We start from the raw sequence: 16,992 nt of genomic DNA, 5'->3' as shown, positions 1-16,992 counted from the left end.
GGCAGCATGTCAATTACAAAAGCAAGGCAACAGAGTAAAGCCTACTTTGACTCAAAAGTCAGTCACATAGAATTAAGCCCAGGACAATGAGTGATGATTAGAATACACCAACCACCTCATTTTTAAATCCAAGGCTTGCAGGGCTCTGTGAAAAAATAGGCAAAGCACATGTACATATCAGTACACATGGTACTGATTTCTCCAGATGAAAGTGGATGGTATCACATCATCCAGTCGAAGTTGGTGGGGAGATACAGGAAAGTTATCACCATCGGCATGTAATAATTGATGTACACAATGGTCCCAATTTTGGAGACTTGACAATCAATGTACATTGTAATCTTGATATGGAAAATTTGAGGTTGGACCGGTTGTTCCAAGTATAGGGTGGCCAAGGAGGAATTTTTCTATTCTCTCAGTCTGAGAATCAGGGGAGTTTTATCAAGAAAATAAAGAAAAAGAAGAAACATGTTGGCTCCTGTCTCCCCTATCCTCAAATGAAATTTGGTGGAAGAAATAAGATGGATGACTGGAGTCCGCAGACAATTGGGAGCCTAGATTGGATGGGCTAGAAAACAGATAGAAAATATGACTGATGATTGAAAATTGAAACTGGAAGTAAGGGTAGAAGTTACACTTGTGTTTTACAGGTTTAATTCAATATTATGAAAATAATGTAAAATTCATCAAGTAGCTGGAACCATACCAGAGTCTAAACGTAGTGAGACCCAGCATAACACAAAGGGGTAGGATCAGTATTAGAAGATACAGGGTAGTTTGTCGCTTTGGTGCCTGGATACCAGCATGTGTAGGGAATTTTTAAACTAACTGAAATAATGGTGCCTGAATGGTGCTTTTTGACAATGAGACAGTTATTTACTCACTTTCTTTAGAGACAGCTAAGCAGGAGTGAGTCTTAAGTTGGTCAAAAAGAGAGGACTATTGGAATTAGTGGAAGTATGTTGTGCATCAAGATTTTCAATGGTCAGTACTTCAGATATAGCAGAGTTAAGAAACCAGATATAGTCCCTTCAGCAGAAAATGTGGGATATAACTGGAGAAAATTAACGGAATCAGATACAGACCAGTCAAACACGACAGGGTATATCATGTGTAATTCTGGATTCAGTTAAATTTCTGAAGCCCTTCAAGATACCATGAGTTTAATAACTGGCGGCATCAATCTCATATCTGAGGGAACGCATGAAGTTGAGATCTGTGCTACCTATACTAGTTGGTTGCTCACCGTGATTGGTACAAATTTATTACAACTTGATGCACATCAAGTACCAAATTGGGGATCAGATGAGCAACTAAAGCAAAGGGCTGGGGAAAAGTGCCCATTTGTCATACTTGGAGTATTGTGAGCAGTTTTGGGCCCCTTATCTAAGAAGGAATGTGTTGACATTAGAGAGGGTTCAAAGGAGGTTCATGAAAATGATTCCTGGGTTGAAAGGCTTATCATATGAGGTGTGTTTGATGGCACTGGGCCTGTACTTAGTGGAATTCAGAAGAGTGAGGGGAATCTCATTGAAATCTACCGAATGTTGAAAGGCCTCGATAGAGAGGATGTGCAGAGGATGTTTCCTTTGGTGGGTGAATCTAAGACCAGAAGACACAGCCTCCGAATAGAGAGGTGTCCATTTAGAAGGGAGAATGGGATGAATTACTTCAGCTAGAGTAGGGAGTCAGGGATTTGTTGCCCGAGACAGCTGTGGAGGGCAAGCCGTTGGTATATTTAAGGCCGAGGTTAATAGATTCTGCTGCTAATACTGATCGTTTATCTTTTGTTCACTGATGCTCGGCTTACCAGCCCGTAGTTCCCAGGTTTGTCCTTCTGGTCCTTTTTAAATAAAGGAAAACATTAGCCCTCCTTCAGTTTCATAGTGTTTTACTGATGGCTAATAAAGGTACAAAAATCTCTGCCAGGGTACAGGCAATTTCTTCCCTCGCTTCCCACGATATCCTGGGATATACTTAGATCATAAAGCCATCAGATACAGGACAGAATTAGGCCATTTGGCCCGTCAAGTCTGCTCCACCATTTCATCATGGCTGATCCAATTTTCCTCTCAACCCCAATCTCCTGCCTTCTCCATGTATCCCTTTATGCCCTGACCCATCAAGAATCTATCAACCTCTGCCTTAAATATACATAAAGGCTCCCCAATATGCACTTCTGGAGGAATCCCCTCCAATCAAAACAATCCAAGTCATCAGGACTTGCAGATTTGCCTGGATTCCTTGTCCTGGGTCTGTACTGAGAAGCTATCCAGCCTCCAGATCGCTCTGGTTTTCACCCATGTGGTCTGACTCAAGTTTTCCAATGACGGAGAGATTTAAACTCGATCCCACAACAGGGACACCAATTCTGTTATCAGAATTCTACTCCTCGTAATAAATGATCAGTGAGATACAGAGAGAGAATCTGTAATTGCCGACAAATATTTTATTGTGTCAACAGAAGAACATCTGAACTTACACAACCAATCCCTGTGTACACACCAACTATGTTTTCCTAACCTTCCACGAACAGTCAAAGAACAGAAAATATAATACCAGTTAAACAGGAGTTTCTTCTACTGGCCACATTTCCCCATCATCCCATTTCAAATCTCCACATATCCGTGGGGCACATCACATCCACAATCGCTGCCCTGCTACAGAGTTACCACTGCCAGCACACTTCAACCGTCTGCTTTTATATTCAACTCCTAGCAATTAAAAATTGCGTTCCGGTGTCATTGGCTGTAGGTCATGTGTCTGACCTTTAACAACTTTTAATTGGCTCTGCTCCAGTCCAGCTTCATTTATTGCCCTCTTCCCAATAAGTGACAATTAGTAACCTATGGCTTTGTTTTCAATCAGCCACCAGCTTGAATCACGCAAACCAACACTCACAAACCAAGGAACACCTCACAAATAACTTCTTATTTGGAAATGATCCCTAGTTCAGCGGATTATCTGAGGCGTCATTGTGTCTGCTTTAAAACGCTGATCAAGCCAAGCAAATGACTCACAAAATGGAGAACCAAGTACTCTTCATAAAATGGCAGCCTCTGTCTCTTCCCTCATGGCAAGAACAAAGGCAATTGGTCCGTTAGTTTCCACTGTCCTTAATTCATTTGAACTCACTGACTTGCAGACTATAGTTCTTTCTGGCCAACACTGCTAACAATATGAATGAGAATATCAGTGGCAGGATTACTAAATTTGCAGATGACACCAAAATTAGTGGTGTGGATGGTGAAAAAGGATTACAGCAGGATCCAGAATCAGAAAGTGATTGAAGGATTGGCAGATGGAATTTTACTTTGTCAAGTATGAACTGATGTATTTTGGCAAGATAAATTAAAGCAGAACCTGCATAGTAAATGATAGGGTCCTGGGGAATGTTATTGACCAGAGAGACAATTGTAGCTCCCTGAAGATGGCAACACTGGTAGACGTGAAGAAGGTGTATAAAATGCGAACCTTCATCTGATGGAGCATTGAGTACAAGAGCTGGGACATCAGGTTGCAGCTGCTTAGGCCATCAGTGAGACTGCACCTGGAATACTGTGTGCGGTTCTGGTTGCCATACTCTTGGAAGGATGTGATTAAGCACGACGGGCTGCAGAATAGATTCACAGGGATATTGCATTGACTGGAGGGCTTGAGTTATAAGGATAAACTGGATAGGCTGGCACTGGCATAGTTTTCCCCGAGTGAAGGATACTAAGGGGTGGGGGGCATGGGTCAGGTGAAAGGTCACAGCCTTTTCCTAGGGTTTATTCATTCGTTTATGTGCCATGTCGTATGGCCTGGGCGATCATGGTCTTTACGTGACCATGATTGTTCTCTGCAAATTTTTCTGCAGAAATGGTTTGCCATTGCCTTCTTCTGGGCAGTGTCTTTACAATACGGGTGATCCCAGCCATTATCAATACTCTTCAGAGATTGTCTGCCTGGTTTCAGGAGTCGGATAACTAGGACCTGTGATATGCACTGGCTGCTCATACGACCATCCACCACCTGCTCCCATAGCTTCACGTGACCCTGATCGGGAGCTAAGCAGATACCACACCTCGCCCAAGGGTGACCTGCAGGCTAGCAGAGGGAAGGAGTGCTTTGATAGAGGCGTATCTCCACCCTGCTACCCAGGGTAGGTTGAGTCTAAAATCAAGGGAATGTTTAAGTTGAAAGGGGAAAGATTTCAAACTGAAGATAGTGGGAGGATAGAATTGGCTGCTAGAGGATGTGGTAGAGGTGTGCACTATTACAGCGTTTAAAAGTGATTTAGATAAGGTCATGGATAGGAAAAGATTGGAGTGATGTCAGTCAAATGCAGACAGATGGCACTTTGGTCACCATGGAATAGTAGAGCCTGTTTGTGTAATGTCTTATTCTATGACTTGATAGCCTTGAATACTGTTGTAATAAGCTGTTGTTATGGTCTTGCCGTTTCACAAATATTGCACATTGTATTGTGTATGCCTTTCATTCTTCTTAATTTAAACCTTATTAGAATTTGCCAATTTTAAAAATATTGGATTGTATCTTTACACACTTGCATTTCTTAATCATTAATTAAGGACTAATTGTTCCTGGAAGTTTCTTTAGATTTTCAGCACTTCCTTTCTCTTCAAAAGTGAGACTATGTGGTTTCTATGTTGGAAGCTCATTGCAGGACACAACACGCCTTTTCTGTTTCCTTCATTTGAAAAATGCTCTTTCAATTATGATTCACTGATGTTTCAAGGATAGTGAGGAGATTTATCAAATGATGGTTATTTTATATGTTGGAATGAGTAATTGTCTATATATACACACAGTAATGTAAAAAATATTTAAATATTTCTACACTCTCAAGCTGTCTGAGATTTCTTTCTGGAATTGTACCTTACTACTGTTTTATGGGTTTTTTGGTCTGAGTCTGAGGCCTTGAAGCTATCTAGATATGCAAGCCAGGTCAGAACAATGTGGAGAGCAAGCTGTTGCCCATGTAGCAAGCTCCACATCTCCACACATCTGACGAACCCAAAGGAACAGTTTGGCACCAGCAGCATCACAGGAGTTGCCAGTCAGAGTTAAACTCCACATTGGACTGCCTTAGGGTCTCCAGCTCCAGAGTTTTCCCTCTGGGTTTACTCCCGAAGCCTTCTCCATGAGTGGGTATAGCCGCAAGGCAGCGGAGGGTTGAGATCAGAGTTTTCCTTCTCCTAGGTGAGTTGCCTATCATGGCCAACAAGCCCCATCTGCCCGAATCGACTGGTTTTAAGGCACCAGTAACTTGTCTTTGCCCCTTATTTTAATAGAAACAGTTCCACTGGATTTAGTAGCTAATCCACATGTGAAAGCCAGGAGTTGGACTTTGTTGTCAGAGATTATTTGAGATGCACACCAATGGGAGCATTCAATAGGTAATGGGAGCTTGTTCCCATTACCGCCCCCCGGCTATAACAACTAAATTTTTTAGTAGTTCGTAAATATATCACGGCAGGTTTAGCTGTATAATTTGCCTTTATTTTCTATTGTTGTGAAGTCTCACCTTTCAACCTTAATGCAATTTTGAGTGAGAACTTATCCAAACTGTTTGAGCAAACTCATCGCTTAGCACCATATGGTAGGATGCAATCATTCTTTGGTGTAACCACAAATAATTTACATGCTAGCAGCAGAATAGTTAGCTCCTCTGTACATGTGTTACTTGTCATCACAGCCATTGAAAGGTTGTTATTTTGTGCAGTCTTTGTGCAATGAGAAAGATACAGTTGTATGTCAAGTAAATATACGTTTTCCCTAAATTACAGGTTTGAGCAAGAATTCATTAATAGTTTAATTGCAAAACATACGACGGAAAACGACAAGTACTTCTGGACGAGTTTACAGGATAAAAATGGAACAGGAGAATATACATGGTCAGTTATAAATAAGAAGAAAGAACCCGTAACATATACAAACTGGAATGCATATCAACCAGGTAGGTGCACTGAGTATTTCTGATAAAGCCCTTGATCACTCTTGTGTTTGTGTTCGAAACAGAGAAGGTACCACAGGCTTATTTCTTGCCACATTTGAAGCGGAGCCATAACTGGAGCAGAGGAAGCTACATAGGGCTCAGTGACCTCCGACCTGTGATAGCGGCAGAGCCGGCTTTATTATCACTGCCATATACAATATGAAAGTTGTTGCTTTGCAGCAGCGGTACAGTGGAGAAGCGTAAAATTGTTATGAATTACAAAATAAGTAGAGCAACGACAAGGAAATGATGAGGTGGTGTTCAGGGACCATTCATAAAGCCAAAGACAGTGGGGGAAAGCTGCCCCTGACTCAGTGAGTGTGGGTGTTCAGATTCCTGCACCTCCTCCCCGATGAGGTGTGTGTACTGGATAGTGAGGGCCCTCTATGATGGGTGCTGCCTTCTAGAGGCACCTCTTTGATGGTGAAAATGTTGTGCCATGATGTAGCTGGTGAGTCTACCAGCCTGTTGCCACCCTGTGAAGCCTCCATACCGGGTTGTGATACAACCAGTCAGAATGCTCTCCACTGTACGCCTATAGAAATTTGGAAGACTCTTGATGACATACCAAATATCCTCAAACTCCTAACAATGTAGAGGACTAACATGCCTTCTTTGGGATTGCATCAATCTGTTGGGCACAGGACAGATCCTCAGAGAAGTTAATGACAAAGAGCTTAAAGCTGCTTTCCCTTTTCACAGCTTACCTCACAATGAGGACTGGTGTATCTTCTCCCAGCTTCCCTTTCTTGAAGTCCAAAATCAGTTCTTTGGCCTTGATCATGTTTAGTGTTGTTGTTTTTGTGACACCACTCAACCAACCTATCTATCTCACTCAGTCCTGAACACCTCCTTTTTTGCCATCTGAGATTTTATCAGCAATGGTGGTGTCAACTGTGAATTTATAGATGCTGTCTGAGCTGTGCTTAGCCACACAGTGAGTGCAGAGAGAGCAGAGCAGTGGGATAAGCACAGATCCTTCATGTGCACCTGTGTTCATTGTCCACAAGGAGGAGATGTTATCACAGCAGTGTACTGGCTGTGCTCTCCCAGTAAGGAGATTGCAGAGGGAAGTACAGAGGCCCAGGCTTAGAAACTTGATAATTAATACTGAGGGAATGCTGATATTGAACACTAAACTGTAATCGATAAACTGCAGAGTCACATATGTTGTGCTGTTGTCTTGGTACTTCAAAACAGTAAAATAAAACTATTTATGATTTTTCCTTTGATTACTAGCTGGTGGTGGTCATCGATTAAGAATAGTGTTAGGTTTGATTTTGATACCTATCAATCCAACAGCTTAACTCATTACCCGAGCATCCTCACAAGCATTTAATACAGGAGCTTAATTGTATTCATTAATGAGAGAGGAGAAAAATGGAAGAATCAACAAGCTGTGTGTGATCATCTAATCAGGCTAAGGGGATTAACAGAGCAGTGTATCAAGTTAAGTATATGAAGGGCTGCTGCTCTTTGAACTAGTCACAGCCAGGACCCTCCAAGAGGACCATAAGCTTGTTGTGGTTTGGAGGCTTGTGTGCCTCAATGAGCTGGAGAGTATGTTGTCTAGAGTCAGGGCGTTATGCTTTGGCTCTTGGTAGAGCCACCTATGCCAAACAGGTCAAAGGGTAGAGGCCAGACTAAAAGTGGTCCACCGGTCCTTCAGGTTCAGATGTTCAGTGTTACGAACCCTAACTGGTCAAAAAAAATTGTTACAGAAACAGCAATGAAGAATCCTTCTATGTGGCCAAAGACAGACAGAAATAGAGGACTTTCATTGCTGCCCTAAATACTAGCAGTATAATGGTATTAAAAAATAACAAGACAGAGGATACACAATCAGTTATGAAACCACTTGCCAAGTAATTAAAGCATGTGATTACAATGAAAAGGAACTGCTTGAGCGATTGTATGACCCAGCGCTACACAGCAAATGCAGAGTTCAGTGATAAGTGTATCAAAGGTCAATCATTCATATGGGCACATAGCTCTACTGCATAAAAAACCTTGACAATTTGTAATTTGATGGTAAAGCCTTTGGAGCTGTTTCTCCACATGCATGTGACAAAACCACTTGCATCTGGAGACTTGGCCCCTAAGTGTCAATTATTGTTAGTTCAATGTGACCATTATCACCAAATAATATTTTATTCTTTTAAAAGTTCCATACACTATTAATAAATAATATGACAAATCTTTAAGTATTGATATTCTTTAAGAATATCAAACAAATGAGCAGAGGGAGTAGATATCAAACTAAGTACCATCCAAACTCAATTCAAAGTAGTCAAATCAATTTTTCATTGTCACATAATTGTGTAGTTACCAAGATCTGCATTAGTATTATGAAGTTAACTTTTCAACATTTATAATAGAAAGAAATAGAAAAAAATGTGCTACTGTTTCTAGTAGCAATTTCTTTGAGGTTGCATGCTGATGAGATCATTTGTAATGTCTCTCACTGGAACTGACATGAAGCAAGTTTGCCTCGAATGACTGTGATCTTCACCCTCACTACATTCATGACTAAACAAAAGGAGACTGTGACAGAAAGAAGTAGCCATACTTTGACAATTTTCCCACATTCAGCTGTGTTGGATTCTATACCAGAAAGCCACAATTCCAGAAAGCCTTCCTTCCAGGTTCGAATCCCATAGCAGTAATAATCACCTACATTACAGCAATTCCCACAATGGTTCTTTTATTAATTGCTGGAGAAGGCACTCTCTGTCACTGTGCCCTTCCCTAGATAAATATAAATGTTGCTGATATATGGTTCGGGCACATCCAATGGTAAAAAATGATAACCGAATTCCGGCTGGAATTGAAAACATGAAACAGTCTTGAGATCTGTGTTTGAGGCTTACTTGGCACAAGCTTACTCCCTCCTTCCTCACAATAACAGCAGTGATTCTAATTGATACAATAACTAGCCATTGAGGTGGCTTCTTCCCCGTGGCCACCCAGCTGCACGACATGTTAACAGATTTGATAGATCTCACACTTGAATAGATGAGTCATCTGCAGACCATGGTAGCATAGTGGTTAGCACAATGCTTTACAGTACAGGTGACCCGACTTCAACTCCCATCACTGCCAGTAAGGAGTATGTTCTCCCCGTGACCCCATGGCTTTTCTTCAGGTGCTCTGGTTTCCTCCCACAGTCCAAAGATGTACCGGTTGGTAGGCTAGTTGGTCATTGTAAATTGCCCTGTGATTAGGCTGGGGTTAAATCAGGAGTTGGTGTGTAATGTGGCTTGACAGTCTGGAAGGGCCCATCTTGCACTGTATCTCAATAAATAAGCATGTAGGAAATATACAAATGTCTTTGCACTCTTTAAGCATCATGTAATCAAAAATACAATGGTTTTCAAAAATATGAGAAACAATTTTGAAATTAATTTAAAATAAATAAACAATGAAAGTTATAATGAGGTTATTTACAGGAGCTCTTTATTTGTTTCAGAGCATCCAGGTGGATGTGTTGTTATGGCCACAGGAAAAGCTCTTGGACGGTGGGAGGTTCGAAACTGTATGACAACAAAAGCAATGTCCATTTGTAAGAATAGGATTGGCAATGACACAGAAACCGAAGACACACTCCCGACTGGCTCTTGCCCAGTTGGTTGGCAGACTCATGCAGAAGTTGCTCACTGCTACAAGGTGAATCACTGGAAAGCCAACTGTATGATGTATGCATGTGGGAGAAAGCGAGCAAAAGCCGATATACACAGCGGATGGTTACTTATGTCTGAGCATTAGAGGGTGAAAGAGTCAAACATGGTACCACATGGCATGTTTATGAAAGGATTTAGTAACATCCTTCTGCAGGTGGCATAGTGGCATCAGTGCCGGACTTCAGGACGAAAGGTCCTGAGTTCAAATCCGGCCAGCTCGCTTTCCATCCGTGCTGGTGATCTCCTTGGAAACTCACTCGGCAGAAAGCAATGGCAAACCACTGCTGTAACTTGCCTCGTACGCGGTTCCCCACTACATCAGAGAGGCGTGAAGGGAAATCGTCGCTCCGAATGCTACGTACCTTTTTCCTTCTGTGGGGAACATATAATTACAGTCCTATATATTCTAAAAAGAAAAGGATGTGTGCCCTCCCAACAGCCCCCTGCAACTGTAAAATTAAATTAATCATTTTATCATTCCTCAAGATACGAAGTGGAATAAGAAAGGAAACACAGGCATTTGATATTCCTATTTACTCCTTTAAGATGAATATACAGTATTGTGCAAATCACTTAGGCACATGTGCTGTATACAGCTCAGGTGCCTAAGAGATTTACACAGAACTGTATTGTCAATGTGGAGCAGAGAGCAAGTTTGTAAATCTGGCGGAGCAAAGGATATTGGGAAAGGCAAGGTTAGAGCGCAGTTGGAGGGGTGTGGGACAGGTGACAGAGAAGGAGTGCTGGGGTGGAGAGTGGCACAGATGCAGACACACCCAGCCCTGAGACACCAGACAAGGTTATTTGATTCCAAACAATTGGTTTATTGATCATTACCGAATGTCTCTCTGGTGCTTCCTGCTCCCTCCCCTCCCCCTCCCCCTTTCCCAACCATGATTCCCCTCTCCCTGCCCCTTTTCCACACTCAGTCCATGATAGAGACCTATAAAAGAATCAGGTTTATCATCACCTACATGTCATGAAATGTATGTTTTTTAGCGTCAGCAGTATGGTGCAACAATCTAAGGCACTCCTGCTATATTCATGTGCCTGCTGAAACTTGATGGCACAGTTTACTGGAGTGTCAGAGGGATCTTGGGGTCCAAGTCCATAGGACACTCAAAGCTGCTGCGCAGGTTGACTCTGTGGTTAAGAAGGCATACAGTGCATTGGCCTTCATCAATCGTGGGATTGAGTTTAGGAGCTGAGAGGTATTTTTGCAGCTATATAGGACCCTGGTCAGACCCCCACTTGGAGTACTGTGATCAGTTCTGGTTGCCTCACTACAGGAAGGATGTGGAAGGATGCAGAGGAGATTTACAAGGATGTTGCCTGGATTGGGGGTCATGCCTTATGAAAATAGGTTGAGTGAACGCGGCCTTTTCTCCTTGGAGCAATGGAGGATGAGAGGTGACCTGATAAGAGGGGTATAAGATGATGAGAGGCATTGATCGTGTGGATAGTCAGAGGCTTTTTCCCAGGGCTGAAATGGCTGACTGGAGAGGGCACAATGTTAACGTGCTTGGAAGCAGGTACAAAGGAGATGTCAGGGGTAAGTTTTTTACACAGGGAGTGGTCTTCTTCTTCATATCGTGTCCACACAGTCTATACATGGTCCCACCAGAACTGGACACATTTTTGTGCCTTGTTGTTGAATTCAACAAGATCTGCAGCAGAGAGTGGTGAGTGTGTGGGACAGGCTGCCGGCAACGGTGGTGGAGGCAGATACAACAGGGTCTTTTAAGAGACTTTTGGATAGGTACATGGAGCTTAGAAAAATAGAGGGCTATGGGTAACCCTAGGTAATTTTTAAGGTAAGGACATGTTTGGCACAGCTATGTGGGCTGAAGGGCCTGTATTTTGCTGTAAGTTTTCCTTGTTTCTATTTTGAATTTCTAAACTCTGCGGTACATTGTTTGTCCATGTAAAAGAAATAATGATTACCCCAAATTACATTTGTAGATATTTCATCACGAGAGAGTGGCAAGGAAGAGAACATGGGAAGAAGCTGAACGATTCTGTGAGGGATTAGGAGCCCATTTGCCAAGTTTCAGTCATAATAATGAAATGGTATATCTTCACAACTTGCTGAGAAGAACAATTACGTGAGTAAACCCATGAAAATATGTGTACCTTTAATTACTTATTTTTTAACTTCAATTTGTTTTTACTGTTTACAAACTGTAACTTTAAAAATGTTTCACATGTAGCAGAATGGAAGTTGGATATTGACTGGTAACAATGTTTGCCAAATTATTTAGAGTCATAGAAAAGGACAGTGCAGGAACAGGCCCTTCAGCCCATCTAGTTCATGCCAAGCCATTTAAACTGCCTACTCCCGTCGACCTGCACCCGGACTATAACCCTCCGTACCTCTGCTATCCATTTGCGCAAGTAGTCCCCAAAATCAAGAATTTGCCTTAAACTATAATGGTGAAATTGCAATTAATGGTAGAAAAGCACATTGAATTTCTATAGGAAGAGGTGCAGTCGACGTTTCAGGCCGAGACCCTTCGTCCTGAAACGTCGACTGCATCTCTTCCTACAGATGCTGCCTGGCCTGCTGCGTTCACCAGCAACTTTGATGTGTGTTGCTTGAATTTCCAGCATCTGCAGAATTCCTGTTGTTTGAATTTCTATATTGCACACAGCTTTTACATTCACAACGCACATGTCAGGTTGTTACATTTCATACTGTTGAGATGTCAGCATCTTCAAGATGAAATTTTTTGGTTCCTGCTGGTTTAAAACTCAGTGAAGCTTAAGTTGGCAAAAAAGCCAAGCTGCTGGAGGAACCCAGTGAGTCACGCAGCATCTGTGGTGGCAAAGGGATGATAGACCTTTTGGATTAAGACCTGGCAGCCTGATCCCAGCATCTGCATTCTCTTGTGTCTAGAGGTTTAAGTGGGCATTGCCTTATTTTGTCTAAGTACACAATTTAAACTTTGCTACTTGCTTTTGGGTGTTCCAATTTACATCAGAATTTTTGACGTGTTGTGTCATTGCGATGTAGGAAACACAACAGCCATTTGTGATCAACAGGTTCACATAAAATGCCCTGTAGTCCTCATATTTCTTGCTTCATTTTAAATTTATTTGGGCTGTAAATCAGCTTGGGTGGTGGGCTAGAAATAACATCTCAACCAAAGGAGGTGTAAGGCCCTCCTACCCTCCACTAGCCTGCTTAGCCCCCCCCCCCCAAATCAGGGTCACGTAGAGCCATGGGCGAAGATGGTAGACGGTCGTATGAGCATATTGCAAGTCCTCATTATGAGACCACTGATGCCAGGCAGACAATCTCTGAAGAGTATTGATAATGGCCGGGAGGGTCATCACCCAGTAAAGTCACTGCCTAGAAGAAGGCAATGGCAAATCACTTCTGTAAAGGAAAATTGCCAAGAACAATCATGGTCATCATGATCGCCTACGTCAATATGAAACAGCACATAACAAACGAATGATAGATCAGCTGCTGCCTCATAGAGTTAGCAACTTTGATGGACTAAATGGCCTGTCTTATGTTTTTAAACATACTATTCATTCCATCCTTTGCAGTGATGAACGCTGGTTTTGGGTTGGATTAAATAAGAGAAATCCAGATTCTAAAGGCACTTGGGAATGGAGTGACGGCAGGCCGGTAAATTTATCTCTTATAAAGTTTAACAGATTCTGTTTGTTGATAAAAGCTTTGTGGAAGTCCATCTTTATGCCAGACTGTTTCAGTTTCAGTGGTTGTGTGTCATAAGCATGTACTCATGATTTACTCCCCTGGTGATTGTGTCTTTTTCTTTAATGATGAACATTGAACAGGACATCTGCTCTTCTTCATGAAGTCGAGAATTTAGCCAGTGATTTAACACCTCAGTCAAATCTGTCACCGAAGAGTGAAGTATTCCTTCAGTACTGCACTGGAGTGTCTGTCTAGATTCTTGTGCTCAAGTATCTGAGGTGGATCTTAACCCTTAAAGTTGTAAACTCAGTCAGCTCCATCATGGGCACTGGCCTCCCCAACATCCAGGACATCTTCAAGGAGTGACGCCTCAAAGAGGCAGCATCCATCATTAAGGACCCCCACCACCCAGAACATTGCCCCCATCAGGAAGGAGATACAGAAACCGTAAGGCATACACTTGACATTGCAGGAACAACTTCTTCCCCTCTGCCATCTGATTCCTGGACATTGAACCCATGAACGCCACCTCAGTACTTGTCCCCCCTGTTTTTACACTACTTATTTAGAGTCATAGAAAAATGCAGCATGGGCACAGGCCCTTCAGCCCATCTAAACTGTGCCAAACCACTTAAACTGCCTACTCCCATCAACCTGCTCTGGGTCCCCAGCTCTTCACAAACCCACCATCTATGTACCTACCCAAACTTCCTTTAGGTGTTGAAATCAAGCTGGCAGCTTGTTGCACACTCTCACGGCCCTCTGTGCGAAGAAGTTTCCCGTCATTTTCCCCTTAAACTTTTCACCCTTTACCCTTAACCCAAGTCTTTTAGTTGTAGTCTCACCCCACCTCAGTGGAAAAAGCCTGTTTGCATTTACCCTATCTATAATTTTTTTGATATATACTTATAATTTACAGTAATAATAATGGTTTATTATTATGCATTGCAATGTACTGCTGCTGCCTAACAACAAATTTCACGACATATGCCAGTGATATTAAACCTGATTCTGACTCTGAAATATAGGACATCCTGATGCACAGATGGGAGGGCATATAAGGCACACTAAAGTAATAGGTTGATTCAACAGTGGCCTGAATTTACAATGACATTTGCAAAGGAAATGCTGGGTATTTGAGTAAGGAAGTATAATTGAGAAAAGGTTTCAGCTTCTTTTGTTACCCATTGAGACTTAAAAGTGGTTCATCCAGTCTGTACACATCTGTTCTCTTGCCCTGTATGCATTTCAGATTCTTTTTGTTAATTAACCATTTGCTGCCCGAGAAGTTTAAAAATGGCACCACTTGCAAGTCTTACACAATGCACTGATTAAAATAATCTTCCACCGTGTATTTGCATTTAAACTTAATCAGTGTATCATTTCATGGTGTGTATTTTCCCTTATTTCCCACCACTTTTTGTAGACATCTTAGATAACTTTGTAAACCCGATAGGAATTTACAGTCACAATGTGGATCTAAGATTCCTTTAGCTGATCTGGCCTCTATGGTAGCAGCTGTACAGAAAGAGAATAGAAGAAGCCTCAGTAACCCAAAGTTTCTGCTAGGCTGTTGTCTATCTGAATTAGCAGGCCATCCCTCTGCTGAACCTGTTCTTACCTGGAACAAGTCCACTGAGTAGGCATCTGCAAAGGAAATGACTCTGATCTTCTGATCTCTGGGCGCCACGGTAGCGTGGCAGTTAGTGTGACGCTATTACACTTTGGGGCATTCCAGAGTTCAGAGTTCAATTCTGTCGCTGCTCTGTAAGGAGTTTCTGTGCGTCCTCCCCATAGAATACGTGGCTTTTCTCCAGGTGTTCTGGTACAAAGATGTACTGGGTGGGCTAGTTGGTTATTGTAAATCACCCAGTGATTAGGTTAGGTTCGGGGTTGTGGGGTACCTGGACTGGCGTGGCTCGAAGGGCTCAAAGGGCCTACTCCCCGCTATATTGCTAAATAAATAAATCTTTTCAGTAGGCCATCTATGCTGCTATTATAATAAATGGCTTGAAAAGCAGTGACACTGTGCCCCAGCCCTAACCAGCAGTCAAAGAAAAAAACAGAGAAAGCCTACAGCACAATACAGGCCCTTCGGCCCACAAAGCTGTGCCGAACATGTCCTTACCTTAGAAATTACCTACAGTACTCCAAATAGTGTCTGACCAGGGTCCTATATAACTGTAACATTACCTCTCAGCTCCTAAACTCAATCCCACGATTGATGAAGGCCAATGCACCATAAGCTTTCTTAACCACAGAGTCAACCTGCGCAGCAGCTTTGAGTGTCCTATGGACTTGGACCCCAAGATCCCTCTGATCCTGCACACTGCCGAGAGTCTTATCATTAATACTATATTCTGCCATCATATTTGACCTACCAAAATGAACCACCTCACACTTATCTGGGTTGAACTCCATCTGCCATTTCTCAGCCCCGTTTTGCATCCTATCAATGTCCCGCTGTAACCGCTGACAGCCCCCCACACTATCCACAACACCCCCAACCTTTGTGTCATCAGCAAATTTACTAACCTATCCCTCTATTTCCTCATCTGGGTCATTTATAAAAATCACAAAGAGCAGGGGTCCCAGAACAGATCCCTGAGGCACACCACTGGTCACGAGCCTCCATGCAGAATATGGGCAAGCCAATTCTGGATCCACAAAGCAATGTCCCCTTGAATCCCACGCCTCCTTACTTTCTCAATAAGGCTTGCATGAGGTACCTTGTCCAATGCCTTGCAGAAATCCATATACACTACATCTACTGCTTTTCCTTCATCAATGTGTTTAGTCACATCCTCAAAAAATTCAATCAGGCTCGTAAGGCATGACCTGCCTTTCACAAGGCCATACTGGATTTTCCTAATCATATTATGCCTCTCCAAATGTGCGTAAATCCTGCCTCTCAGGATCTTCTCCATCAACTTACCAACCACTGAAGTAAGACTCACTGGTCTATAATTTCGAGGGCTATCTCTGCTCCCTTTCTTGAATAATGGAACAACATCCTCAGCCCTCCAGAACCTCTCCCGTCCCCATTGATGATGCAAAGATCATCGCTAGACACTAAGCAATCTCCTCCCTCACCTCCCATGGTAGCCTGAGGTACATCTCATCCGGTCCTGGTGACTTATCCAACTTGATGCTTTCCAAAAGCTCCAGCACGTCCCCTTTCTTAATATTTACATGCTCAAGCTTTTCAGTCCGCTGTAAGTCATCCCTACGATCGCCAAGATCCTTTTCAGTAGTGAATACTGAAGCAAAGTACTCATTAAGTACATCTACTATCTCCTCCAGTTCCATACACACTTCTCCACTGTCACACTTGATTGATTCTATTCTCTCACATCTTATCCTCTTGCTCTTCACATACTTGTAGAATGCCTTGGGGTTCTTTGTAATTACAAGAACTTGAAAGTTTGTAGGTGCAACTGCTATTCATAAATATCCAAGAACTATTACAAGTTAAATACACTACTTGAAGAACACTTCTTCTAAATTAAAAGTTATGACAGTAGAAAATTATTTAGGTTTAAGTGTAATTAGTTAATTTTAAAAATGCCTGCGCTTGCTACTCTCCCTTTTAATTCCTGTCCATTGAAGTGAATGCTGTTGCTGAATTTGGATGCAGTTTA

General features: G+C 42.3%; 1 protein-coding gene across 1 annotated transcript in view; it reads left to right on the top strand.

The window, feature by feature from the left end:
• The window catches only part of ly75 (lymphocyte antigen 75), a 180,100-nt gene that overhangs the window by 66,740 nt on the left and 96,368 nt on the right, over positions 1-16,992 (top strand). The window contains exons 11-14 of the mRNA XM_072262014.1: positions 5,793-5,962; positions 9,471-9,667; positions 11,644-11,786; positions 13,237-13,318. Coding sequence (XP_072118115.1) covers positions 5,793-5,962; positions 9,471-9,667; positions 11,644-11,786; positions 13,237-13,318 — 592 coding nt within the window. The remainder of the gene's footprint in view (positions 1-5,792; positions 5,963-9,470; positions 9,668-11,643; positions 11,787-13,236; positions 13,319-16,992) is intronic.

The sequence above is a fragment of the Mobula birostris genome, chromosome 6, assembly GCF_030028105.1.
Source record: "Mobula birostris isolate sMobBir1 chromosome 6, sMobBir1.hap1, whole genome shotgun sequence".
In the NCBI taxonomy this organism is placed as follows: Eukaryota; Metazoa; Chordata; class Chondrichthyes; order Myliobatiformes; family Myliobatidae; genus Mobula; species Mobula birostris.
The sequence above is the reverse complement of the archived record's forward strand: the minus strand, read 5'-3'. Positions and strand labels throughout refer to the sequence as shown.